This window comes from Molothrus ater, chromosome 13 (assembly GCF_012460135.2).
Source record: "Molothrus ater isolate BHLD 08-10-18 breed brown headed cowbird chromosome 13, BPBGC_Mater_1.1, whole genome shotgun sequence".
NCBI lineage: Eukaryota > Metazoa > Chordata > Aves > Passeriformes > Icteridae > Molothrus > Molothrus ater.
Genome location: NC_050490.2, coordinates 6919603 through 6946543, shown reverse-complemented (window position 1 = coordinate 6946543; position 26941 = coordinate 6919603). Strand labels below are relative to the sequence as shown.

The 26941-nt window shown below is 35.8% G+C and overlaps 1 protein-coding gene across 4 annotated transcripts in view; it reads left to right on the top strand.

The window, feature by feature from the left end:
- The window catches only part of CGNL1 (cingulin like 1), a 55753-nt gene extending 28812 nt beyond the window's left edge, over positions 1-26941 (top strand). For 3 of the 4 annotated variants that reach the window (XM_036389813.2, XM_036389814.2, XM_036389815.2), the window contains exons 9-19: positions 7219-7425; positions 7704-7808; positions 11027-11179; positions 11810-11980; positions 13097-13258; positions 14062-14151; positions 19824-19907; positions 21097-21221; positions 21756-21864; positions 22739-22902; positions 23472-26941. In XM_036389813.2, coding sequence (XP_036245706.1) covers positions 7219-7425; positions 7704-7808; positions 11027-11179; positions 11810-11980; positions 13097-13258; positions 14062-14151; positions 19824-19907; positions 21097-21221; positions 21756-21864; positions 22739-22902; positions 23472-23616 — 1515 coding nt within the window. In that variant the 3' untranslated portion in view covers positions 23617-26941. The remainder of the gene's footprint in view (positions 1-7218; positions 7426-7703; positions 7809-11026; positions 11180-11809; positions 11981-13096; positions 13259-14061; positions 14152-19823; positions 19908-21096; positions 21222-21755; positions 21865-22738; positions 22903-23471) is intronic. The other variant, XM_036389816.2, reaches the window with a different exon arrangement.

The following is a 26941-nucleotide window of genomic DNA, read 5'->3' as shown; positions in this document are numbered from 1 at the left end:
CAAACAATTAGATTGGAAAAGGCCTCTGAGATTGAATCCACCCTGTGGCTGAACACCACAATGTCAGCTGGACCACGGCACCAAGTGCCACATCCAGTCTTTCCTTAAACACCTTCAGGGACAGTGACTCCACTCCCTGGGCAGCCTTTTTTTGGTGTCTGATCACAGTGGCTGAGAAGAAATTCTTTCCAAAGTCAAGCCTAAACCTGCTCCAGCCCCTCAATGCCCTTCCTGGACTGGGGAGCCCAGAACTGGACATGCAATTCCTGATATTCAGTTGAACTGGATTCTGAAAAGAAATGTAAAGGTTTTTAGAAGAATTTGCTGACTTTTGCCTGATCAACATTGGATGTAGCCAAAATGTAATGATTCTAATACATGGCAAATGAGATACTTAACAACCACACACTTTAAGTCTTCCTTTATTTTGTAAAAGGACTCTAAGGATCCCATAGTGTGTAGTCACTGCCAAAGGGGAGTTTCACCAGCTAAAGCACTGAAGTCAGCCAAAACTATTTTTTAATGATCAGTTACACAACCTCTCTCATGTCTTTGCCAATGTTGAGGGTGTGGTAAAAAAAAAAAGGTGTGGAGCCACAGAATATTTTCTGCATTCCTATCCAAAAGTATTTTTTTCTGTATTCAGGTTGAAACTGAACATTTCATTTGCATCTCAAGGACCTTGTTGGGTGTTCTGTCTAGTTTCTTTGGGTTTACAAAATGATGAGTGGTGGGAAAGATTTTGATGCCTTTTATAGTATCTGTTCACTGCTTGCAACAAAGTTCAGAGTAGAATACTGTATAAATATATTTGGTTTACTGAGGTTTCTGCAACAAAGGAGTTGGAACAATATTTATTGTTTTATTTTAACTTGTAAGTTAAAATGACTAAATTTAATATGTTTAAAAATACTTTTGGACACATATATAACTATATACAAGGACACAAACCCAAGCTTTATTAGATTAATTTCTTGTTAGGCAAAATGCCTGAAAGGAGCAGGATGAAAGGTGAGGGAAATGTATTTTGCTGCTGATGTTCCCTTATGTTCCATCGGCCTAGAGCTGAAAACCAAAAGCCACATGCATATAAACTCCAGCAGCTGTGACTGTGTGGCTCAGATAAGGAGGTAAAACTTTATAGATCAGGTGTACATGCCAAATCAAACAATACACACACGTTTATATGCATGGAAATGTATGTGTGCTCACTTTCTTCTCATCTGTTAGGAGTTAAATGGAGCTTGTACATACTATTGAAAACATCTTCTGGAGAAAGAATTATAGACATTTTTTTCACAGACTTGTAATTCCTTTTCTCAACATTCCTTTTCCCTGCCATCTTCTAAGTAATGTTATTCTCTGTATTAAATACAGGAAAGTAAGAGGTAGAGAGATTGATGTTGAGAGGATCCTTTAGTTGTGTACGTCCAAACCTAAGTACCTAGGGTAACATTGTTAGTCATTATAAAGTCCCTGATATATTCAGGGTACAAGTTTTGCTCACTCTAGTTGCAGCTGTGCACTCAAATCTTGTAAACCAAGCCCCAGTGTCTCAAACACCAGGGAAGTTAAGGAGCATGTGGTTATTGATGCTCTGGAAAGATTTGGCTGAGTGACTTGCCTCAGGAGGTCTTGGCAGAGACAACAACAGACTCCAGATTCTCTAGGGTTGGTTTTGGGTACCTTAGCTGTGAAACTGTCCTGTCTTTTTATTGCTTCACTCATTTCTGCTGTAAACTCTCAACTTCTTAAGCTAATTGACTGATCTTTTAAGCTTCAGTATTAAAATGTATGAGAGCTATTAAGAAGTCAGTGGTTATTGAACACCATGGATTATATTCTGCCATGTATGATCCATTTTTGTGGTCAGAAACAGATTTTTTTTCAGTGAATCCTTCTTTTAGGATTTGATAACTTGTTTTATTTGGTTTGCGTCCACTGCTGGACTAATAAGTAAAGTTACTGCATGTGTACTGTGGCACAATGACAACATCAGAATGCAGAAGCTTATCTTCAGTCAGTCACAGGGGACTTTGTATTGTGGGAACTCCTGTACAACTGTGTTTTCATTCTTCTAGACAAACTTCTTTTTCTTTATTCTCTGCTTTTTCCAGAAATTCACAACCCATTTCCAGCTCCTTTTCCCTAATCTCTGTAGCTTAATGTTGCTGATAAGACTTACATATTCTTAATCAGGAGTTTAAACATGATCAAATTTGAGAAAGCATAATAAAATATTCAGTGGATTCAAAGGTAATGAATAAGAAGGTGATATGAGTATGGTTAAGAAGTCTTCGAATGATGTGGTTATTAAGAGAAAGGTATTGTTCCTTCAGAGATTGAGGAGATGGATATCTGAATGTAAAACACTACAAATGTAGGGACTAGAAGGCACTGAATGCCCTGGAAGACAGAGCAAGGACAGGCAGATTGAAAGGAAAGACAAAACAAATGCAAGTAAATAAGCATAATAAGTAAAATGCTATAGGGTACTTACTTATAGAAATATAATTCTGTAATACAATGCAGTAAATAGTAACAGTAAGAAGTTGGTTTACTAAAACATGTGGCCACAACTAGTAAGTGGGACTTAAAAGAAATAAACATTTTCTATATCATAGGGAAGAAACTGCAAAATTGGGATTCACATATGTTAATTTTAAGATCCAAAAGAGGCCACTTCAATTTTTGATAAAGTTGCCCCACTCTTCTCCTGTTTTTTGAGGGCTTGAGGTTTTGCAGAGGTGTTTTGGGTTTTGGTTTTTTTGTCCTTTGTATGGCAAATATGTCTGAATATAGAACATTTCATTCCAGGTTTTGTTGACAAGAATCTTGTTTAACCAGTTTTGTCTGTTTTGTGCTCTGTATGTTTATGTGCATAATCTCCTTTAAACTTTCTGAAGAGACTCATCCACAATTCTTTGAACTAAAGTTCTTATATTAACAATGTCTGTTAATGTTTTATATTCAACTTAAATCATTACTTTGTGACCTTTACCTAGTTCTGTTATCATGGGTTAAATTATATAAACTTAGTTTAAAATAATTGCCAAAACTTTTCCAACATCCCCAGATAAATAAATGTAAAGGATTTATGAATGGGCACCAACAGGAGTCATTAATTGATGTCATGTCATTAAGCCTTGAGGACCATGAGTTAACTCACTCTGTTTATGTGCAGCACCATTACAAATAAGTCACATGTGGACTGAGGGAAATGGATCCACAGCACAACCTCTCCCCGACTGGCTTTTCCTCACTTGTACTACTACCCCTTCAGTGTTCAGTTTTCCTTCTTCTTTCATCCTCATCACTGTAACCTGTTAATTGAATGCATTTGCAAACAGCTATCAACTCCTTGTTTTGAATGTGTAAGCCAGTCCCTGAATTTTCAGTGAAAATATGCATCCCTGCTCGTGTAGGCAGAACCCCAGAGATTACCCCTGGCTGTTGGCAAATACTGTAGGACAGTTTAAACTGTCCTTGTTGTTGCCACTTTCAGTTTTAACCTGTGAAGCACAGCAATTGCCATTCAGACTTTATCAACATACATAGTAATTCCACTGTCATTTCAGTGCAGTGTTTTTCCTATCTTTTACTTCCATGTTTTGTTAGGGAAATTCTTTGCAGGGTATAGTGAGCCATCCCTAATGACGATGTAGAATTGTCCCTGTGGTCTGTACATGGTATTTTGCCTGGCAGCTGGGTGGGACTGCAGGAGCACCCTGCCTGTGTGCAGGGGTTCCATGGCAAAGGACACAGCAATCCCTCTGTGCGTCAGCAGTGCCCTGTATGGCCTGATAGCTGAACCTTATGTAAGTGTTCAATATATGGACAGGGATCTCTCTCCACCAGGTTCTCCCCTAATGGTGTTGCTACAAGGTCTGTCAGAGCTGCATTTCAGTGCTTGTGTGCTCTGTGTATGCTCTCCAGTGATCCCCAGGCTTTTTGCTGTCATGTTCATGTGTCTTCCCAAGAGCAGGCCTGGAGGGGAGGTAGAAGGTAATGTGGGGTGCCAGAGAGGACTAACAATGGAGAATACAAGGCAAGAGCTGTGGAGACTTTTGATACTTAAACTCTCTGTGATAATATGCTATAGGACATAGCATACGTTGCCATAAGCTCTTATAACCCAGAAACTTCATTTGTGCCAGTGAAGAAGCTCTGCATGAAATTCTCAGTGCTCTAGGGAAAAATGAATATAAGCTTTTTACTGTCTAAACCCAGCTGTGTAATTTGACTCTTGGAGAAATGATACTATGTGTGCTTTTTCTTATACAAGAAACATCTAAACTGTATTTGTATGGCTTGACTTTGTTTAAACTTCACTATCAAATTGAAGATACTTCTGGATTGTTTTGTCTAGTACCCTCAGGGTGATCTTCCATGCCCTATGTGTGTGGTACAATTGTGTAAGGGAACTATAAGATAGATATTCCTGTGTTTCTTTTCAGTCTTGTCTGAAACAACTTGAAAATATGTTGAAACAATGTGTACAGTGAAACCAGTTGTGAAGAAAATTCTTTGTACTCTCCCCAGATTATAAGTAAAAGTGTTCACTCTCCAACTCCAATACAGTGCAGCTCTCCATATATACCAAGAGAGTTTTCTACCATCTTTTAAAAGTATGTGTGTGTGAAAGAAAGGAATTTTGTCCTTAACATGTTAGAGAATTTGCTTTGGCAGGTGTAACCTTTGTAATGATGCCAAGGTCATTAGAGACCTGTGAAGATCTGCTGGCTAAGTGCTGGTCACTCAATCAGCTGGAACTTTAGCAAGGTTTTATTTATATATCCAATTTATTTCCAAGATTTTAAATTAGGTTAATAAAGACAATACTTGCAACTTGCTCCTCATGCTTCTCTATATTTTACATGTATTCACCTAACTTCTTGCTAACTTTCTGAAATTTATAGTGAAAAAGGATAGCAAATAGTTTAGTTTAATGTTAGTGTCTGTATCCTAAGATACATACTACAAAAAGCAGGCTGGAGCAGATCTCTAGATATGATGGCATCAGTGTAATCTGAACTTAATTTTGAACTTCTTAGGTTAAATAATATATATAGAGATATTACTTCTGTGTTTATATATGTGTATGGATCTCTGGGGGGATTGTTTGCTTTTGTGCATGTGTGCATCCACTTTTAGGTAAATACTGCTTCCTGTGTTGGGAAAGTAGAGCAAACCGTGGTTGATGTAGTGGAATCTCCAGGTCTGATGTGGGTCTACTGCAGTCCTCTCTTACTGTGCAGCCCCATGTAGGCAGTTGGATGAAAAAGAACAGACAAATCAACATTCCTTTCCCTGAACTCCCCAGCGTGCCTCAGCTGCTTTCACTCAGCTCCAGAAAGGAGAAATGAGACTAAAAGGAGCCACTGGTGGAGTGCTTGCTAATTAGTAAAACTTTGCTGCTTGCAGAAAGCAAAAATTAAAGGAATATATAAATGCTATTGAAATTCCAGTACATGAAAACTTAAAACATCAACAGAGATTTATTTCAGAGCTTTTAACCAGTCATGTATTTAGAAGAACAAGTTTTTTCAGGATTTTCAAAAGACCAGAACTTGTCAGCCTGCTTATGCTGCCAGTTTTTGTATAATAAGTTCATTGACCCTGTAGACAGTCTGAGTGTTTTCTGAGTTACTGCTTTATCTAATTTGCATGATTTTGAAGCTGCTGCTTGCTAGAAAACAGTCTAGTGAGGGCATTCTTTGTAAACACCCTTTTATATAACTTTGCTTATTCCTTTTGGGTAAGGAGAGGGGAAGATCAGGAGCAACAATCAAAAATAGTGTAAATGAAAAGTGATTTTCATGCTTTCATAAAATATTTCACAAAATAGTTTCTGACTAGTTTGATAGGGTTTCTTTTGTTCTCACCAAGATAAACACAATTTCACACGCAAAAAAATGTTGTGCTTCACTAATGAATGTGTAATTACTTATTGTTACCAGATAATGTAGAGGCTAATGGTATAAAAGGATTTGAGAAGGATTAGAGAAATTAATGGATGATACATTCATGGAAGAAAACCAGTGAGAGCTGGGAGTGTATGATGAATGGCTTGCCTCGTAGTTGTTCTTCCTCTTGTTGCCTGTAAGCATCAGCCATAGCCATGAGAGAGAATCGTGGTCTAGATTGATTCCTATGTTTGCTGTTGTTTGAGGTCTTGGTGTGGAAGACAGTGGTGCTGCACTTGGGAACCAGATCTTTGTACAGAATAGTGTTTTGTATCAGCCCCTGAATACCCACAAACAAGAACCACCCATTATATCCTGGGTTCTTTTATGTTCTTTGGAGGGGATTCTGAATGAAAAGTCAGTGAAGAGCAAAGATGAAATCCTTCCTGCTCTTTACAGAATTAAATGTTTGAGTCAATACCTGGTCTGTGTTACAAGAGTATAGATATAACTATACTATAGTTACAATAGTAGAGATAACAATATAGACAGATACTTCTACTCATGGTTTCCACAGTAAATGGTAGGGTGTTTTAGAGGATAAGTGGTAAGGTGATGATTAGCTCTGAAAAGTAACATGCTGCAGCCAGCTGTCCTGCAAAACAAGTAAAAAATCCAGTGCTTTAAGTGATGCACTGTTCATTATTATAACTTGTGTTTGTGCTATGTATAGATTTGAGTTTCTGAAAAAAAAAGTGTGTATTTTTGAATACAAGTTGAACTTGGTATTCAGTACAAGTGGAACCACCACTGTTTATTTAGTGTAAAGATCTCTGTATATGATCTGTCATTTACTCTGCAGCCCCGCCAATAGCTGCATGGATGTAGTGTGTTGCATGTTAGTGCTTGGAATAATCAGTGGGGTGGTGCTGCCTAAATTTTGTGTTGTTGTGGAAGACACTTTTCATAAATATGTTCTTCTTTAAAGATCCATATGGCTTTTTCTATCTGTTAAATTTTTTAGTTTACTTTGAATTACCTAACAATGGGACTTGGTAATGAAATTTTTTAGGGCAATAAAGAGGAAGATGTTAAGGTGAAAATATGAGATGACAAGCATGAGACTGTTCAGGTGTCATACATTACTTTATCTGTTCATGTGCACAAGGAGAAAAAATGCTAAATATTGAAGTCTCAGTTGATATTTTAATGTTATATCCTAGCTGTATTTGCTGTGATGCCTTATGGAACTCCTGTTGGAAAACAGCGTCAATTATTTTTTTTTAAACATGACATAATTTGTTTTCACTAGAGTGCTGCTGTCCTTGCAAGTGAAAAAAATGCTGCACAAGAGGAGCGAAATAGTGTAGAAAATCAAGTCAAAGAGCTGATCGAGGAAAATAAACAATTGAAGAGAACACTTGCTGAGCTAGAGAGGAAAATTGAGGAGCTGCACAAACAAATTGATAATATGAAAGTAGAAGAAAATTCAGTGAAGGAAAAATTAAAGACATGTGAGGTAAGTTAGAAAACAAGCCCCTTAAGTAGTCTTCCTCTTTGCAACGTATTCATTGTAGAATAAAAACTGACCAAGGGGAGGATGGACAATGCCATAGGAAAGGGTAAGGAAGGACTTATGTAGGAAAGATTTTCCCATCGAAAAGCAGAGTAAAACCAAGTCACACTTTGGGATTGGGGAAATCAGTAACAGGCCAGAGTGAAAGGACTTCACAGCTTTACTTGTCAGATTAAAGGCCTGGCCACTGTTTCTGAATGTATCAAATTGCATCATTGCAGGAAGAGAAGCAACAATTAGAAGAAGCTTTGAAACATGCTGAAAAGGAGGGAAAAGAATTGTTAGGGTTAAAAGCAGCTTTGGAAAGCCAGCTTGAAGATATGCAGGTAAGAACAAGAAGGATTTGGGTAATTTAAATTTTAAATTTTCTGTTTACCTGAGTCACTATTGCTTTCTGTAGAGTTACATCTCATTCTTTTTGAAGTAGACTTTGTTGTAAAGTTTAGGTCTCACTTCAGTGTTCAAATGTGGAATGAAACCATAGCATTCATCAAATTAAAATGGTTTCCTTGATGAAGGTTTTTTTTTTTTTTTCTATTTCCATGGATCTAGCAAAATTTTGGGGAAATGAATTGCCAAATAAATAAACTGCCTCAGGTTTCACAAATCTATTATTTTCAATGATCATGCAACTCATGAAGGTATTTACATGTAGAAGAATAAAAAGCTGTACTTGAATATATGTGGAAATATATCAGGATGTTTGCTTCTGTATTTTTATGAGCCTGTCTTATTTGCAATTGTTGTATGGAACTGGAATATTTAATCACAAAACCAGAGATGTTTTACATGTATCACTAGGATTTGCAGCATCTTAAATTCTGAATGAAATCCTCTTTTCACCTTGCTCCTTAGTCCAGCCAGTATCCAGGAAAGGTAATGCTTTCTCTCAGATTAGCCCAGAAATTAAATATGTGAGGAATGCATCTACTTCAAAGCAATGGAGAGAGATGTTGGCAGTGTTGTGTACGAGTCAAGATTGGGTGATTCAGCTGACAGGAAAATTCAGATCTATTTTTTAATGAGGTGAATGTGTATAAATCTTGAAACTGTTCTTATTTATCTCATATTTCGTGTCTGCAAAAGCTACAAGCTTAATTTTTTCTTCTCTGTGATTCACCTTTTACATGAACCAAAGGATTGATTTCAACAGTATCAGTTTAGAATTCTCTTAGTTTTGCTTGTAGAAGCTAAAGTTTCAAGGGATTCTATCAAACAAGTCAGACTCAAAAGTGAGGTACATGTAAATTGCTAGTGCCATTTTTTTAATTGAATGGATGTTTTCCCCTGTTGTCTTCAATATAAATTTTACATTTCTGTTTTGAAAACCTGAAAATGAGACTTGTCTCTAAGTAGATTAAAAGCCAAGGAAAGACTGTGTTAACCAGAATGTTCTCATGATTCATTTAATTATGGTAAAAAGAAAAAATAATGACAGCAAGAAAATACTTCTATGTCTTTAAAATTTAATGCACTTCAAGAATACAAGGTTTGAACAATATGGGTGAGTTTTGTTTTCACAAAATGATGTTTTTAAGCTGATGTTTCTTGTAACTTCATGAATAAGTGTTTCCTCTAAGGCATTTGGTCAGGCTTGGTTTTTGGTTGTCTTAATTTTTTTTTTTTCTCATTTTAAATCTGTCTACCTGCTCTCCCTCACTGTTTCTCCTTGTTTGCTTGTCTGTATCACTGATAAGCTGCACAATCACTGTAGGGGTGCATTGCTCACCACTGGCTTGCATTTAGCACACTCCCCTAAGAACTCCCTTCTGTCACAGTCTGACTTGACCTTGCTGTGTAACATGGATCAATGCACCATACACATCTCTTGCATCTTGATTAGCTTTGGGGCAAGATGTTTGAAAAGTGTGGGGTTTTTTTTTCTGTTTATGCATCCTTCAGGGCATTGTGCCAAATAAGCTGCCTCCAAGCAAGGTCTCCAAATGAAAGAATTCTAGGGAAGGTGACAGGAGAGTCTGTCCTGATGTTTTATTCACAACTTATGTCTTAATTCTGGCACCCTAAGTTTAATCCTTTTTCTGATTCTGCACTCTTGTCCACCGGATATGAGCACTAACAGACCTCAGGATGTAATCAGTGGGCCTTTTGTTTAGAACAATTCAGCCTTTCTGTCTTTAGAGTTGTTCTAATGAATAATGTTGTGCACTAGGTTGATTTGGCCTTGTGTTACCATTGACAATTGAGACGACAAACTCTGGCACTGTAATAATGTGTATCCCAGTGGAAATGTAATTCCTGACTGGCCCATCTTGCTTTTTTACATAACACAAATTGCTTGTAATGGTGGTCTAGTATAAGAGAGACAATGACAATGACCAATAGAACTGTAACAGTTACTGGAAACAGCCAAATCTATTCCTCCTTCATTCTGGATTTCTAGTCAGAAAAGTTAAAGCTGGTATGCACTTAATTGTAACAGACAGTTTGCATTAGTGCTTTCATCTAAAATCATCCTCTATATTGAAATTTTGTTTATGGATGCACAAGTGAGGAGTATTTCTGTAACCTCTGTTTTAGTGTAGCAACCTCTATGTAGGGCAGTATTTCAGGAAATGAAACACATCTCAACATTTTTGTACCATTGAGAAGGGAAATGACCTAATTATTATGCCCTTTAACCCTAGCATATATGGTACTGTGATGTGTTAAAAACTAATAATTATACCAACATTCTGGATGGCAGAGTCAAGTAATCTGTGCTTTTTAAATGAAACAATCAGAAGATGGGATCCTTTCAATGGGTGGAGAAACAGGAAGTTTATCTTTTCATTGTGGTAGATAATGGTAGGCATCTAGAATTAGCATTGCAGAGCATTGTAAGTTGAAATACATTCTTAATTTTCAGTTATCAGCTGAGATGAATTACTGATTTTGTAAAGAGAACATTCAACTAGCATTGTTTGGAAAAAATAGAGAAATATCAGAATAATCTTTTAGGTTAGCATGAAAACAAATTACTCCTTTTCATTTCCCCCTTTTGTTCTCTTTTCATATAATAACACTTTAGCTTCTTCACAAAGTAATTAATTGCCACTAAAGATTGGCTTTAAATTGACAACCGACAGGCTGTTTGACTGACTTGAAGTTACACTGTGACAGGCCAGCCAATTCCACTGAAAATGCTCAAGGACTTTTGTACATGAAGGGCACTCAAATGAGAGATTTTACTTAAATTGACCATTGAATTGTCCTATAAGGCATCCAGATTTCAAATACTGAAATTCAGTATAGTGTACTGAACAGGCAGACACTGAGGAAACTGCAGCATTTGGAGAGTTGGTAGCAACATTCCCATTGCATCATGATTTTAATACTTGAGTTAAGAAAAGAGGTATAAATGGACACTAGTTGTTTCTAGCATGACATACCAGTGTTTGTCCTATGCTAGCTAGCAAAGTGTAAAACCTGAAATTTGTCTTAATTTTACAGCAGCTGCTGGTATTACTGTGATAAGTAACATACCTTTAAGGCATTAGAAATGATGGTCTACATTTCATTACATGTATTTTTTAATCTACTGCAGGAGAACATCCGTTGCATTTCGCAGGAACGACAGCGGTTAAGTCAGCAATTAAAAGATGAAACTCAGCAGAAGGAGCAGTTAAAGCAGATAAAGAATGAAATGGAGAATGAAAGATTGCAACTGAACAAGACTGTTGAGAAGTTACAGGAGGAGGTATGAGTTCATGCCCAAGAGGCTGCAGAGATCTGAATATTTAACAGATAGAACTAAATGAACTGACAAATTATAAAGAATTATATATTTTTAAATGTGTAAAAGAAAGTAAAATGAAAAGTTTAGTATTAGCTTCTTTAACCTAGAGGTCTAATTAAAAGCTTTCAGGGCTGGAACAATGATTGGAACACCACTATTACAAAATGGCATTGTAAACCAGTTCTGTACAAACCAGATCCCAAATCTGAGTTCAGTCCTCATGTACAGCAAAGTGATATTTCAGAGTTTTACAGCTGATTCTCAAAATGTCTGCATCAGATTTATTGTGCCATCTGTGTGTAAACTGTACAGTAATACTGACATAGTGAAGTGTGACTGTGCAGTTCATTGTGTCACTCAGCTGGAAGAACTGCTGACAGACAAAAAGAGAATAGTCTTGCCACACATGCTATTAGAAATTAACTTTACTGTTTTGTGTTTTCCCACTTCTGCATAGAAATTCATTTATTTGGGAAAGTTTGATAAATTTTCTGTTTGAAAATACTGAGCTGATTACTGAAGCTGGAGGAAAAAAACCCATTTGTTTCATTAAGCACAACAGAACCTTTTGTATATGTACTTTTTGCCCAGATGTCTGAAATGGTGGAGATCTCAAGAACATCAACTCTGGAACTTCAGAGCCAGCTTGATGAATACAAAGAGAAAAATCGCAGGGAGTTTGTAGATCTCCAGAGGCAATTAAAGGAGAAAAACATTGAGGTAGAAAAATCACGCCTGATGAACATAAGAATGCAAGATGAGGTAATGACTCATAAATTCAGTGAGAAATTCTCAACTTTGACCTAGAATTCAGTGCAGATAGTTTTCACAATAATGAATGTTTGCTATCATGCTTTTGTGTACCCTCATGTACATCATGAGAGGTTGATCTCAGCGTGCTTTTGGGTTTGATTTTCTATGGTGGTGATCAGCATGTTATTTCTGCTGGGGAAATGGGGGTTCCTGTTTAGGACAGATAAATGCAGTGTTTGTCAAATGAATGCACCTTAAGTGAAATGACAAGGATTCCATTGATGATCTGCTGCTCTTTAATGCCTGCTACTGAAGGCATTGAGAATTTACAAATATTTTTTATTAGGGAAAAAAACCCACCAGTTATTTAGGAAAAACAAGCACCCATACAAACATACATTCTCCTCTTCTTTCATATGAGCCAAGGTGGAGCTTTAAATCACAAAGGTTTCTGTGCAGCCAAGAATTAACCAGTCTTGAGTGTCTTCCTCATAGCATGTAAATTTTGTAATAAAGACAATCCAGTCTTTTAAAAATCTGCATATTCCTGCTCTCCAGTTGGAAAAATTATGAGAATACATTGGTCACAGATGTTTTCTCTGTATGAAATATTTTCGTAGTAGGATTGTTCCAGTTTAGAACTCTTATATTGCCTTTGTTTTAAATTAAATTTAAAAGAACAACAATAGAAGAAAGAATAGTTCCTGTATATTGTTGTGTCTTCCTTCTATATTTATTTCATTCATGGATGGAGAGCCTTTGTAAAGGGATGAAGACTCATGATGAAAAATGCAAGATAAAACAATGATTTTGAGAACATAGGTCTTGAGCTGAATGAAGTTGTATGTAGATATCTACACTAATACATGCATCAAATATGTAAATGTATGTTTACACAGTTTAAGCACACTGTGTTTGCAGTTATCTCATTATAGGTCATAATCCAAGTTTATTTTCTTGGTGCCATCTGGTGGATAAAACAAAAATTACTGTGAAAAGCCAGTAACTCAGTGGAATTCATGTCATGCTTCCAGATCTGTGTGTTTGCAGTGAGTTCCCTTTGCTGCCATCCCTTGTTTATAGCAAGCACAGTCTTAGTGAATTCCCCTGATCTTATTGCTTCAGATGCGTCTGATGGAAGAGAACCTGAGGGACCACCAGAGAGCCCAGGATGAGGCAATAACAAAAACTCAGCTACTGGAACAGACTGTGAAGAGCTTGGAGTATGAACTGGAAGCCAAAAACCACTTAAAAGATGATCGGGCAAGACAAATCAAACTAATGGAGGTAAAAGACATTTCTTAAGGCTTTGTTTCTTTTTTGAAGAGATGAAAATAATTTTGTTTCACTTGGATTTTGCTTGGAAGGAATTGACATAGTTGCATGTTTTTGAAAATCCTTGTAGTATTACTGCAGAAATTAATGTGGTATATTTTAAAGGTAATTTGTTAGCAAATCTGTTGTAACATGATATGTTCTAAATTAGAATTTTCTCTCATACTTTTAATTAACTTCTTTTTAATTAATTTTATCTAGCGCTTATCATACAGATTTGCATGATTTTAATTTCTAGGCCCATCATTCAGAACTTCAAAAGTATTTAGAAATGTAAGTTTTGTTTGGTCTTTGATATGGGTTCATTTCAGGAGTCTGAATAACATTGTGTCTCTAACTTGTTACAGGGCTGCATAACTGTTCAGTTCAACTAGGCTGTCATTTGACTTTCTTAAGCAAACATCTCTATGTCATTGTACTCAGATAAAAAGAAATTTGTCTTCCAAATGTATAATGTAATGCACTCAAAAAAAGTCTCTAGAAACATTGCAGAATTTATCTTATATTCTTGAAATTGTTGAGAATGATGTAAAAAATGGAAACAAAACCTTTATTGTACTTCTGTCAAACAAATTCACTAAAAAGCCTTACCTACTTGCCATCTCTTTCGCTGTGTGTTTTAAGAGGCATTTCAGTTTCCAAGCTTAGTCTTTCAGACAGTTTGGGTCCTTGAAGCTTAAAGAAGAATGCCCTGATAGAAATCTGAAGAGGATGGAAAGCAGCGTGTTGAGGTTGCTTTTCTTTGTTCCACTTAGGACAAGTTGTCTCACCTGGAACTCGAGCTTGATGAAGAAAAGAATAATTCAGATTTGTTGTCTGAGAGGATCAGCAGGTGCAGAGAACAGGTACTTGAACAAGTTTTGCAGCTTTTGCTTAATGATTCTATGAAAAAGTGTTAAGATCACAATCAATATTGATCAACTAAATAATAATTAGCAATATGATTTATATGCTATACTTGAGCAGAGCATGTAAATCCAAAAAACCCAAGGTTCACAAACATGATGAAATATGCTCCCTCCACATCATGACAAACCATTTTTTCCTGTTATTCTAAGTGGAAAACAGACACAGGATATATATAAAGACTGAAGACTAGTAAGCCTGTTGTGAAGATCTCTTATATTGAAAGATCACTATTTTAATCCTACTGAAACTAATTCAGCATAATAGACTCTTAATTTCAAAGAAGGAAGAGAAGGAGCCTTAGGAAATTGTGGAACTATTTAGTGAAATCAGCTGAACCAAGAATGCTAGCCAGTTTCAACAGAGAGGAAGCTTTATTTTCATACAAGTGTAAAAGCTGATTAACATATATCAAAGGCAAGACAACTGGAAAGTATTTTCCACATAAAAACATCAGTCTTTTGTTCCAGAAATGTAATATAAGTTGATAGCCCAGAAAGAGGGGCAGAAGGATTTATTAATGAGGTTGTGTCTCATGGAGCAGAAAATGTAAAGATAAAGTAATACTTGCCAAGCTAAGTGAGAACTATCATAGTAACTCAAACAAGTAAAGGTTTTTGTCTGTATAAGTAGAGGGAAGAAGTTGTAGAGACTGTATGATGAGGCCTCAGTCAAGATAAAATATATTCCAGGTATGCCCTGTCAAATAAAGGAACATTTTACCTCTGTCTTCAGTAAAGCCCATGAAAGTGCAGGTGGGGGGAATTGGAGTGAGTGCATTGGAAATGAGACCATCGAGTTGGAAATTACCAAGTCTTAGGAGAATTTGGACTTCATTGGTTTGAAGACAGAGGCCTTAATAATGTTATTCAAGATTTCTGAAAAAACTGAAATAAGAAATCATAGGTCCTATAACAAAGATTTATAATAAACTAGTAAAGTAGAATATTGGGCCTAATTACTGCAAAAGTAGCCAGACATCCATGGCTGAGTAGTCAGGATTATGCAAATGTTGTAATAATTCATGGAAAAAAATACAGTGATGTGGCTGTCTTGGAATATCATGGTCCAGATAATGTTCTTTGCCTTATTTTTGCTTTCTGAAAGATGTGAAACTCATTCATAGCCCCTTACAGCACATCTGCTGCTGTAACTCTACGTGAAGTATTACAGCTCACAGTAATTTCCTAGAAGCTCAGGGGACAATTAGCATTGAGGTACCCACAATAATCTGTTCTGTTCTCATTTCTCTTTCTCCAGAAAAAAAAAAAAAAAAAAAAAAAAAAACAACAAACAACTACTGACATTCTTTTGAATAACTGTAGCTTCAGAGGCAGAACAGAAAGTAAAATCTTAGTTTCTGTGTCTTTTCAGTGAAATTGTGTGTTCCACTGAGACAGCTGGAGAGTTTAAAGTGAGGTGGAGCTCAGCTTTCTCTCACACATCCTTGAAGCACTAAGGCACCATTACTTCTTTGTTTGAACTCTGGCTACTGAGACTCTATTTGATTGTAATAAAAACTTTCTGCTATTGTTCTGTTGATATTGTTCAGACTCTGAGTCAGTGGGTGAAATAGAATATAAAGGACCTGTAATAATGTGGGGTCATGCTGTTGTTAAATCAGGAAGCCTTTAATACTGGAGTCTGTGCCTGTGTTGTAAAGCTGGGATAAAAGTACTTTAGTCATAGCTGCCATGGAAGTTAATTTGCTAACTGAATGGAAACCTAAAATTCAGTTTGGTGACTAAAATGTTACATAATGGGTAAAAGACATGTTTATTTTGAGGTCTGGAATTTCTCATTTCACACATGAGTTATAAAGGTTGCTTTGTTTTGATTTTATGCCAGAATGGCTAAGTAGTCAAATTACTAAAGAGTATTTCAGGGTCTGCTAAGCATTTATAATGACATGAGAAATTATAATGGATTTATTTTGGTAATATTTGTATTCCTCTACATTTTAAAAACTATTATTATAAATATGTTATTTTAACATACTGATAATGAACTATAATACTGAAATTTCCAGTAAAAATAAATTTAAACAACTGGTTCTATTTTACATAAAGCTGAATGTTTGAATAAACATTGGCAAGAATAATAGTTCACATTTCACTTGCCATGAAATGTAATTCTTTTTTAATTTAAACACCCTTTTGAATCTGAATGGCTGCATGACACACTGTTCTCATCTCCTTTTGCCTTGTTCTAAGAAGTAGCACAGCAGAGTGGAAACAGAAAAAAATGTTAGGGAAAAGTGGGTCAAATCCTATTAGTTGTTAAATGATAATGTATTAGTAAATCTAGAAAGACCAAAATGCTCAAACCACACTAACACAGACACAAATGGAAAACTAGAGCACTCAGCTGCTGTTTGAGTCTAAAGAGGTCCCTGGGCAGGGACAGGCATGAGGAACAGAGACAACCAAAATTATGTTTTAATAAATAATTTTTTTTCTATGAACAAGTGAGATGAAGTATCTCTTGCCATATTGACTTTGCAAACATAATTGAAAAATCCTCATGATAGCCTCAATAATTCTTGTGTTCTGTGAAAATGCAAGCAAGAGTCTATTGACCTTAGAGTTGTTTCCAGTAAGTGTGAAAAATGGACTTATTAGTTTTCATGACAATTTTAGAATAAACAGATAGGGACAAAATGACACTGACCTGCATAATCTGCTTCCTTTTGGTAAAGTGTTCCCTGTGGAGAGCTGTATACCTGCTCTTTAGCTGGCACTGTGGGGAGCAAAGAAATAAAAATCTGGATATGAAGGTTGTTTTTCAATTTTGAAGCATCAAAGAGATTTTTTTTAGCTTTAACTTTCTTCTTGATTAATCATTGGGTTTTTGGTCACATACTTGGAAATTGTCTAAGGTATATATTATATACATATATATGTACACCCACACACTACTTAGGAATTAACAGGAAACATTGGCTGTAAACCTGTGAGATGATGAACAGTACTGATGACATCTAAATTATTATTAGAAATCAAATTGCTTTCACTGTAATGAACTCAACAGCTGCTTTTAATCCTAAAGCTGGCACAAAATGAGAAAGATTTGTAAAATCTGATACATTTGCTTTTCTCAATTCTTTGTTGTTGGCATTCTTCAAATCCAGCTGTGATAAGTGTTGCCTTAAGCTGCAGAAATAGTTTATTCTTTTTACACAGTTTTGAGATATTAGACATAGGAAGGCTAGAACATGGAACATGAAGTCCCACATGGTACATACACAGAGTATGGCCATGAAACTGGTACATCTCACTGCTGTGAAATAAGTGGAACTTCAAGCACATATGGACACACAACTGTTTTTCTCCTTTGTGTGTGTTAATTATGTGTTTAAAAACTGTTGAACTGTTGAAAAACACAAGAGAGAAAACAATTTATATCTCCTCCAGCAAAAATTCTATCTGCTGCCCTTTTCTTTTAACAAGCTTTTGTAGATGTTCGCATGTAGCTTACTGATCCTAATCATATATAGATATTTTTCTCTCTCCCACTACCTTTCTGTGAGGTTGCTTTTACCAAGAGTTGTCCAACAACAGTAGCAGTCATCTTGGAAATAAAATAATTGTCCTCTAAATAATTCCTTAGTTTGAATCTTGGGAAGGCTGCACAAATTTGTTACAGCCTCTGAGCACAGTAAGAGCACAGTGGAACCTCAGAGTGGTCCATTAAGCAAGTTCCTATATAATACAAAACCCCTTTCTTCAGTTAACAGCTACATTTTTAATTAGTCCTTCATTTTACCACAGATTTAGCTGTATTTTTTCCTGTGTCTGTCTTGCTAAAGCAATTACAGTAGAATAAATTCTATGTAATTTCTCACATTATAATTTTATTCATATATTTTATTAATAAATACAGCTATTGTACACATGTGATTCTAATTTGTGTCTATAAAGTAATACTTTACTATATAATATTTCACTATATAACACATAAAACATTGTTATTATTAGGCTTCCATGTGACAATGAGAGCTTTTAAGAAATCACCCAGCAGTTGAGAACACAGCCACGTGCTGCCATTGGTATTCTAGGAGCTGGTATGACCTTAGTTTTCAGGAATGCCTTCTCCCTTCTGTCCCCATCCTGTGACATAACATATGCAATTGCATGCGTTGCTGCCATTATTTGTATTCATTTATCAATTTACAAGCTCCAGAAAAAGTGCAAATTACTTCCTTTAACCGTGATTAACTAAAACTGTATCATTTAATATTATGTTTGCTTAAAAAAATAAGGCCTAGGGCAAATTTTCATCTGCTGTACTTGTTTAACCTTCACATTCTAAACATTACTTTTGGATTTTTTATGCAAGAATTCCCAATGACATTTGAAAGTCCTTTACTGAGATAAATCTGTAACTGAGAGTTGCTTAGCTGCAATGTTGTGTTCATGCAAGTTCATATGTAACTGATGCAAAGCAGGAAAGAGTGCTGTGGCCACTGAAATCTTTATCAGTCTTTTTTTTGCAGGGACAGTAATTGATACAGATATTCACTGTGTTCCTCAGATGATATCTATCATAAAAAGTCCTGTACGGTGTAAACCACAAATGCTGTGGTAACATTTGCTGTGCCTGTAAAAGTATTTTTAGAGATTTGCAGGGAGTCTCAGAAAGATTGGAAGCAAGATAAGTATTTCCATAGCCCTACAAACTTTGTTCTTCAGCACCAAAGTTTCAGTAGCAGCTGTTAGGTAGTTTGGAGTTTTTCTCTAAGCTCAATTTCTTTTCCAATCAAGTCCAATAGTGAGGTAAAACAAACTAATTTTGCATTCTTATCTTGAGTCTGTATTGATTAGGTAGCTTTTTAACATCTTTACACATGGAGAATATATCTTCCTTGTGGTTGGTGAATATGGAGCAGTAATATTGACTGCAGAAGCTGCAGAAGAGGTTGTCTTTGAACAAAACAAGCAAAACCCACCCCCTCTCTAAATCTAGAAGTTGGTGCCCCTCCAGTACAACAGACATGAAATAGACTGAAGGAGGGGAGCAATGTTTGGATCCATCATGCAGCAGAGTCTGTTGAAAAAGAGCTTTACTACTCCCATGCATGCAGAAAACTGCAATTCCCTGTGGAGTGTTTCACTGAGTTCTGGGCACCTGTTTGCAGGTACCAGGTTGTGTTTAATAAAGAGAAACTTTACTAAGACTAATCAGCAGCTTAAAAATAAGGTACTGTTTCAGAGGTTCAGACTTAAGTATGAAGAAAACTGGAAAAGATGTTGGAAGATGGATGTGATGTTCCAGAACTCTGTTCTGCCATGTGATGTGTCTTTTATAGAACAGCTTAGAGTTGAGTTCCTTGCTACAGAATGTATATGGTAAACATCAACAATATCTAGTGTAGGTGTGAAATGCCTAGAATGAATCCTGGGAATAACAGGGACTGCTTGAAGCAGAAAGTTTTGTCCAACATTGTAGTGTAAAGCTCATCTGAAATCACATGTATGTCTTGAGTTATGAGAAAGAACACATTGCTTATTGCACAGGTATATGTAGTTTATATATATACATACACACAGTATAATATAGATAAATATAATTTAAGTCTCTTATTAAAATTTCTGTCTTCTTTCTCTAATAGATTGAACAAATGAGGACAGAGCTACTTCAGGAAAGAGCTATAAAGCAAGACTTGGAGTGTGACAAAATTTCCTTGGAAAGACAGGTAATTATGTCTGGTTGTAAATGACCACTTTCAGAGGAGCTGTTCTGCCAAGGCTGAACAGCCCTTCAGGAACACTGCTGAAGATACTATTTAAAGGAATTGTGATTTTAGTTGAGTGTTTTCTTCTGTAGTAGTAAACAATTCTTCTGCAGCTCAGTGGTCTTTGAAAACAAGGTTACTTATCATAGCCCTTAGGTGAGATCCAGAGGAAAGATATCTCAGCAAGTCATAGTATTATTTAAAAACTCAAGAACATAAAACAGATTGTAATGAGAATTTAGAGAACGTGTTAGTACAACTCACCTAATTAGGTGCCTTCAATTATGTGGCATTGATCTCATCTTAATTGTTGAGAAAAAAGAATGCCACCTACTGGTATAGATTATGTACATTCTTATACTTTAGTTCTGATCTTCCTGTCATAGTCCTTTTTTCTGTGTTTGAGACCTGTGATCATGCTTTGAATTTCTGTAACAAAGAGCTTTATTTTTCTGTTCATCATGTAACTCTTTATTTGTTGGGGTATTTTTTTCTGTTAATTCTTTGACTAGGTCCCCATTGAAAACCCATATTACCTAGCTTCAGAAAAATATAAGTGTAAATCTTAGCAAAAAGTCTCCTTTTACAAATCTTTTTTGAGCTGTTTTTGTAGTAGGAATATCATTGGAGAGTTAAGAAAGGCAGGGGGAAGAGAAATATTCCAGGCGCCCTGGGTTTCCACAGAAAGTTAGGGGAACACCCCAGTAATAGCTTTGATAAAGTAAAGCGGTAGTGGATGTAAATAATTTCCTTGTCTACTTGTTCCAGCCATACACCAGTGATTTATAGGGCAAGAACACAGAATTTTACAAAAAAATTGGGTGTAGCATAAGACAGATCTGACAGAATATTTGAAAAAAAAATTGGCACATTAAAAAGTACTGCTGGAAGGGGCTTGAAACTACCTGAGGTTTAAGTGTCCATTTAATCCTAAAACGTGAACTGAAGCTGAACAGTAAATTCTTTCAATAAGCCACCGTAGTAGAAAATTTGTTTGAAGTAAAATCTCAGTGACTTTCCAAGTTCACTAAATGCCATACTGCTCACTGTACATACTGATACCTGCTTGCCTGGAGACATGACTTTGGTGTTAAGGTGATATTTGTCAATCTGAGTAAGTGTGTATTAACCAAGTGTATTCCAACCACAGAACAAAGACTTGAAGAGCCGAATCCTTCACCTGGAGGGTTCTTACCGATCCAGCAAGGAGGGACTCGTTGCTCAGATGGAGGCAAGGATCACAGAGCTGGAAGAACGACTTGCAAATGAAGAGAGGTAAAACCAGTAATGCTAAGATCATATTTATGCTTGTTATTATGGCCTCTTGCTAATATTAAATCTCTCTTACAATTAACCTGGGTTTTTTTCACCAAATTAAAATGGTTACTGTTTCATAAAAGTATTGCAATTTTTCTTTTTTACTGCAAGCACAGTAGAAGTTTGTAATAAAATTTAAAGCTGGGCACATGATTCCATAGCTCCTTATTTTATAAAAGTCTTATATCAAGAACAGGCTTAGAAATATTAACTGTACTGTAACATCCATTTCATGTTTGCTTTTTGTTTAATCTTGGAGGAATATACTTTTGTTGCTAAATGTTGCTATGGTGTCAGAAGAAATTCTCCTTAGTAATTTCTGCTTATGAACAAATTTCTCAATATGTTGCATGGAATCAGTAAATCCAAGCAGGGACCCTAAGTATTTATTCAATTCTTATAAGATTGTTAAAGAATTAAATGATCAGGATTGGGAGCATTTCAGTTCCTTTTTTACAAACCTGTCTTTTCTTGGTTTTGGTTTTTTACTAGGGATAGAGTAAATTTCCAGCTAAGTAACCGCAGACTTGAGAGAAAAGTGAAGGAGTTAATGTTGCAAGTAGATGATGAACATCTGTCATTGACTGATCAGAAGGACCAGGTAGGGGAAGGATTAATATGCAAATATCTGATATTAATCCTACTAGCCTAAACCATCATGTATAAAAGATACAAGACAAATAGGGGTAGATTCTGATTACTCTGTTGTTTATGAATTCCCATTTAGTGATATTTGCAGCTGCCATTGCATCATGTGCTTTTGTCTAGTACTAAATTGTTCTTAATTTTGAAAATTATGAAAAGAAAGTTACAGAAGCAATGCTAATTTAAGAAATAAAGCAAATAACAGACAGTTATTGATCCTATAAATATACCAACAAGTAATCTGTTTTGCCACCATAAAATTTTGTTTAAAGAAAAAAACTGTTTACTGTTAAATATAGGCTGTAAGTCTAAGCACACACTGATGTTCCAACAGCAATGTGCTCTACCATTACTGTGGTCTTTGTGGATTCAAACATGGTTTGTTTCAGCACCTGAGCCAACAGTTAATACTCTGCCTGGAGAATGAACAATGTGTTTCAAATTGCAGGCATCCATTACAGCAATGATCTTAAACAATCTTCTGGGTTTTTGAAATGTATTTTATAGTCTCTGTCTGTTAAAGTTGCTTAACTTAGACACACTTATAACTCTACTATGTTGTCATGGGTAACCAGCTCTTGCTATCACATAATACTGTCTCACTCTACCAAAGCTCTCTTTGCTTGCTGCTGGTTTTTCTCTGTAAAAAACCAGTATCACAATATTTTTCTTAAAGTCTAATGCTGACTTTCAAATATTTCTGAAGCAGAGGATTACAGTGTCACTACACTGGCAAAGTTTTGTCTTTATTCTCCCTCTCATAGATGCTGGAAGAATAAAATTCCTTTGTTAAAATAGTCCTCTAATCAGATGACATGTAAATATTGCAGTTGAGTTTGCGTTTGAAAGCAATGAAACGTCAAGTTGAAGAAGCTGAAGAAGAAATAGACAGACTGGAAAATGCTAAAAAGAAACTTCAGAGAGAACTTGAAGAGCAACTAGACATAAATGAACAATTGCAAGGACAGCTTAACACTGCAAAAAAAGAATTAAGGTAGGATGAGTTGTCAGACTTTCCAGTTCTGTATCACACCACTTCTAACACATTTGACCACTTGGTCCTGTAGTCCATAAACTGAGGGCTTCCTCTACAAGTTTGTCATCAGCACACACAGTTTGACACAGACCTGTGAAACTCTCCAGGTGTCCCAGCCTTCTTTCCAAGATCTTCCTACTGAATAAAGTCATTGAGGCAGGGAATATAAAATGGAGAAAAGTGGTGGCACTTGACACTCTTACCATTTGTAGCAGTAAAAATTTCCCTAATGGCTGAGAGGTGCAGTCATCCTGTGTTAGTTTTCCTTGGCCATCTGTGAACATCCCAGTGTGCAAAGTTTACAGTTTCCTCTCTCTGCCACTTTAGTTAGAGGTGCTTGAAAATGTGATTGCTTGATCTTGTGCATGTTTCCTTCATGTAAGATGTGGTCTATGATAACCCCTGCTGCAGCACTCAGACATCCTTCAAAAATGTAAATTCTGCCTGTCAATGTTTAAAGCTTTCTCTTAAGTGTTCTGTGTGTAGATGTGCTGTTTTAATAGCAAATATGTGTATTTTTGTTTTAGTAGACTGAAGAAGTCACCAAGTAAAGTGTTGGCTGATTCTGATGATGATGACGACGATGAAGATGATTTCAGCACGGATGGTGATAGTCTCTGTGAAGTACCTTCAGGAAATAATTTCTCAAAAGATGATGACACAAAAATCTAAATAAGTATGGATACAATTCCTTGAAAATACTGGAAGAATAACATAAGAAACTGGATATTCTAGAAGCCAAATGACATAAAGGGATTTAAGAGTTGGGAATATAATGTTTCCATCCATATTGTGCCATTTTCTTTCTTTTCTAGATCTCCACTGTTTATTATAGAAAACAGGATTGCATTATAAAACACCTATAAAACTATATATATATATCTATAAACTGCTACTGAAAATGTGGGAATAATATTTCACATTGGAAATGGGATTTTGCTAAAATTCTGTTCAAGTAAAAAGCCATCTGATATTAATTCAAAATTAGTTTTTAGTTATTAGAAGCTTTTCCCTAAAATTAAGGAAACTATGGAAGATTATTTAATAATTGTAAGTAAGGGGAATTTATGTATAAAATGTAAATATTTTAAATTTAATCTTTTTATTGACTACTTTAGTACTATTTTGTAAAGTTTCAAATATTATATAAATCAGTTTGATATGTAAAATCTTTAAGTTTATATTGAATGCTATGCTTGGGTTTTCACTAAGAGGAAAACAAATGAAAATGAATACATTTCATGCATTACAGAGCAGATTCGTAGTTCCTGGGCCAGGAAGTACATTTAAATAGCAGTGTAAGTTTTATTATATGTGTTCTGTATATTAGAGGTCAAATGTTAATCCTGCCTGTTAAAAGGACCAGCACATGTGCATGATGAGAGAGGCTTGGCTTCTACTTCCGTGTCATCTTCATTTGAAGCTCTCTGTTCTCAGTAGGGAAGGGTGAGAATGATGTCACTCATTACTTGGTATCTTTCATTTCCTGAAAGGAGTTCAGTTCTGCCAGAGGCAGAATGTTATAGGCCTGCTGATTTGAGGACAGGGGGACAGTCTTATCTTGCAAGTTTCTAGAGTCCCACTTGTTCCAGTAAAATTACCTGTGGTCTTTGATTTAAGTACACGCTTAAATCTGTTAATTGATATGAAAATTTTATGCTGCTGGCAAGAAATTGCACCAAGGAAACAGAAAGCATGTAATCTGATTTTTCTTTCTAAGTTCTTCTTGACCATCTACTAGTGATGTACTGCAGTGCATGGTCATATCTGCAGATATACACTGGTATTTCATTTTACAGAAGTATCTGTATTTTGGGTTATCCATCTATTCAACAAACTTTGTGGGAAATTTAAAAGAAAGAGCATTGAAGATTTTATTTTAAAAATATTTTCTATTTTGTTGCTAAAAATATTTTTTGCCATTTGAATTACACCAGACTGGTTTTACTCCTTTGCAAATCTAGACTTCTAAGGAAAGGGCATTACTACAAAATTTTGTTAATAAACCATAGTTAGGTCCTGTCTATTTATCAGTATTTGTCTGCAGTTACAGGTTAGCAAGCACTTGTTCATTGATTTGATCAAGTAATCATGGAATTGTAAAAAATACTTTGAACTGAAGTTGCTGGGAGCTTCCATCATTCCCCCAAAGGAATCTGCTGCAGAGAGCAAATTGAACAGCTCTGCCAGTGAGGCTGGCAGATGTGGTTAAAGCAAAAGTCCCGACAATGGCAGTGTCCATTTTCATACAGTTACATGAAATGAAACTCCTCCCTGCGAGGTCAGAAATGTATTCCTGCATAACAGATCACACTCTCTTTGCCATGTAATTCCCTTCAACTTGCTTTTGATCATTTGAGTTATACAGGAAATATTAGGAATGGCAAAGTTGTTTCTGAATCTTGTATCTTTACCAGTAGCATGCACGTGGAATATTTTGCAGTATTGGCATTACTATTTTGACATCACAGGAACAGCCTTTCATCCAAGAAGACCTGTGCTACACTGTACTGACAATCATCATAGAAACTGCTGTGATTTATTTGTTGTTTCATTTGCATGTTTATGTAGACTTAACTTCAAGCAACTGATTCCAACCCCCAGTACTCTCTCCTATAATGTTCATAGATGACTTATTTCAAACCACTGGAAAAAAAATCAATTAATATTGCATCTACCTCCAGTTACACTAAACTGTAAAAGGAAAATTCACTTAAAATAAACAGTCAGTGCTCTCAGTTCTACTTTGTGCATATACCTCGATATGATAATTGAATTTCATATAGAAGACATGTTTAAAACATAACAAGAAAGTAATTATTTGGGAAATATTGATGCTGTAAACAAATTTCTGCATTTTCTTCTCTTTGGATAGCTACTTTCTTTGTAACTTGTACAGCAGGTGGCAGGTGTAACACCTAGAACACTCCTCATTTGATCTTAGAAGGAAGAAGACAATATTGTTGCAGGCTTCTACTGGCCGCAATTCTTCTTAGTGAACCTCCTCTTTTTCAGAAAAAGAACTTCTCTTTAGTTTGTTCACTTGGACTTGCCACTGGCATTTTCTCTTTAGAGTTCTCAAATAATATGACTAAAAGTTTTAAGACACTGAAAAAGATATTTCAATTGATTCACCAAGCAGTTGGTAGCTCTGTTTCTCGATACGTGTTAACTATGGTGATGGTAAAATCATCTTCATTGCCACAACAAAATTTATAGTAGTTTACAGTCATCTTATTTGTTCACTCTACGTCCTGTTTGCTCTCATCAAAGCCCATGTTCAAAGTTTAGTTTAGAAAAATTTTCCTGTTTTTTTCATGTAATCTATTTTTAAATGAATTTCAGAAGAAGCTCTTGACCAATAAAAGGAAGCAAGAGGGGGGTATATGTAAAGAAATATGGTTAAAAGACATTTAGTGGCTTGAAGTTTGTATAAACTTCAGAGTTGCTGATGTATTAGAGACATGGCTTGAATTCTGAGCTGTACAGACCTTGAGTTTTCTTCCACAGTACTGCAATATCTCTTAAACAAATGGACCTGAGCTAAATCATGTTTCCTATAAGCCTAAACTGATGACTTTTATAGTGGATGCTTGTCTCTCTGTGTAAGTAATCTATAGTGAGCAGTGAACTTTTAGTCCTTTCTGGGATTAATGGTCTTGGTTTTCTGAGTCTGTTATGGTAGATAGGAGAAGACAAATTAGTTCTACCAGAGGTTTTTTTCTGTTTTAAATCACCAGCATTTGGCAAGTGCTCCAAAGTCTTTACATGGCAGCTTCTATACAGTGCAAAATATGTAAATGTTAAGCAAGTGAAGAAAATCCTCCCGTCCTCCATAGACTCCTAATTTACTAAGGAATGAAATTAAAGATACTCATCACAATAATGCATTTTAATGCCCTTGAGTTTGGAAGGCATCCCTTTTCATAAAAGCATTAAGATCTTTCAGACATCATATCTCTTGTTGGTGCCTGAAGAAATAAAAAGGAAAAATTGT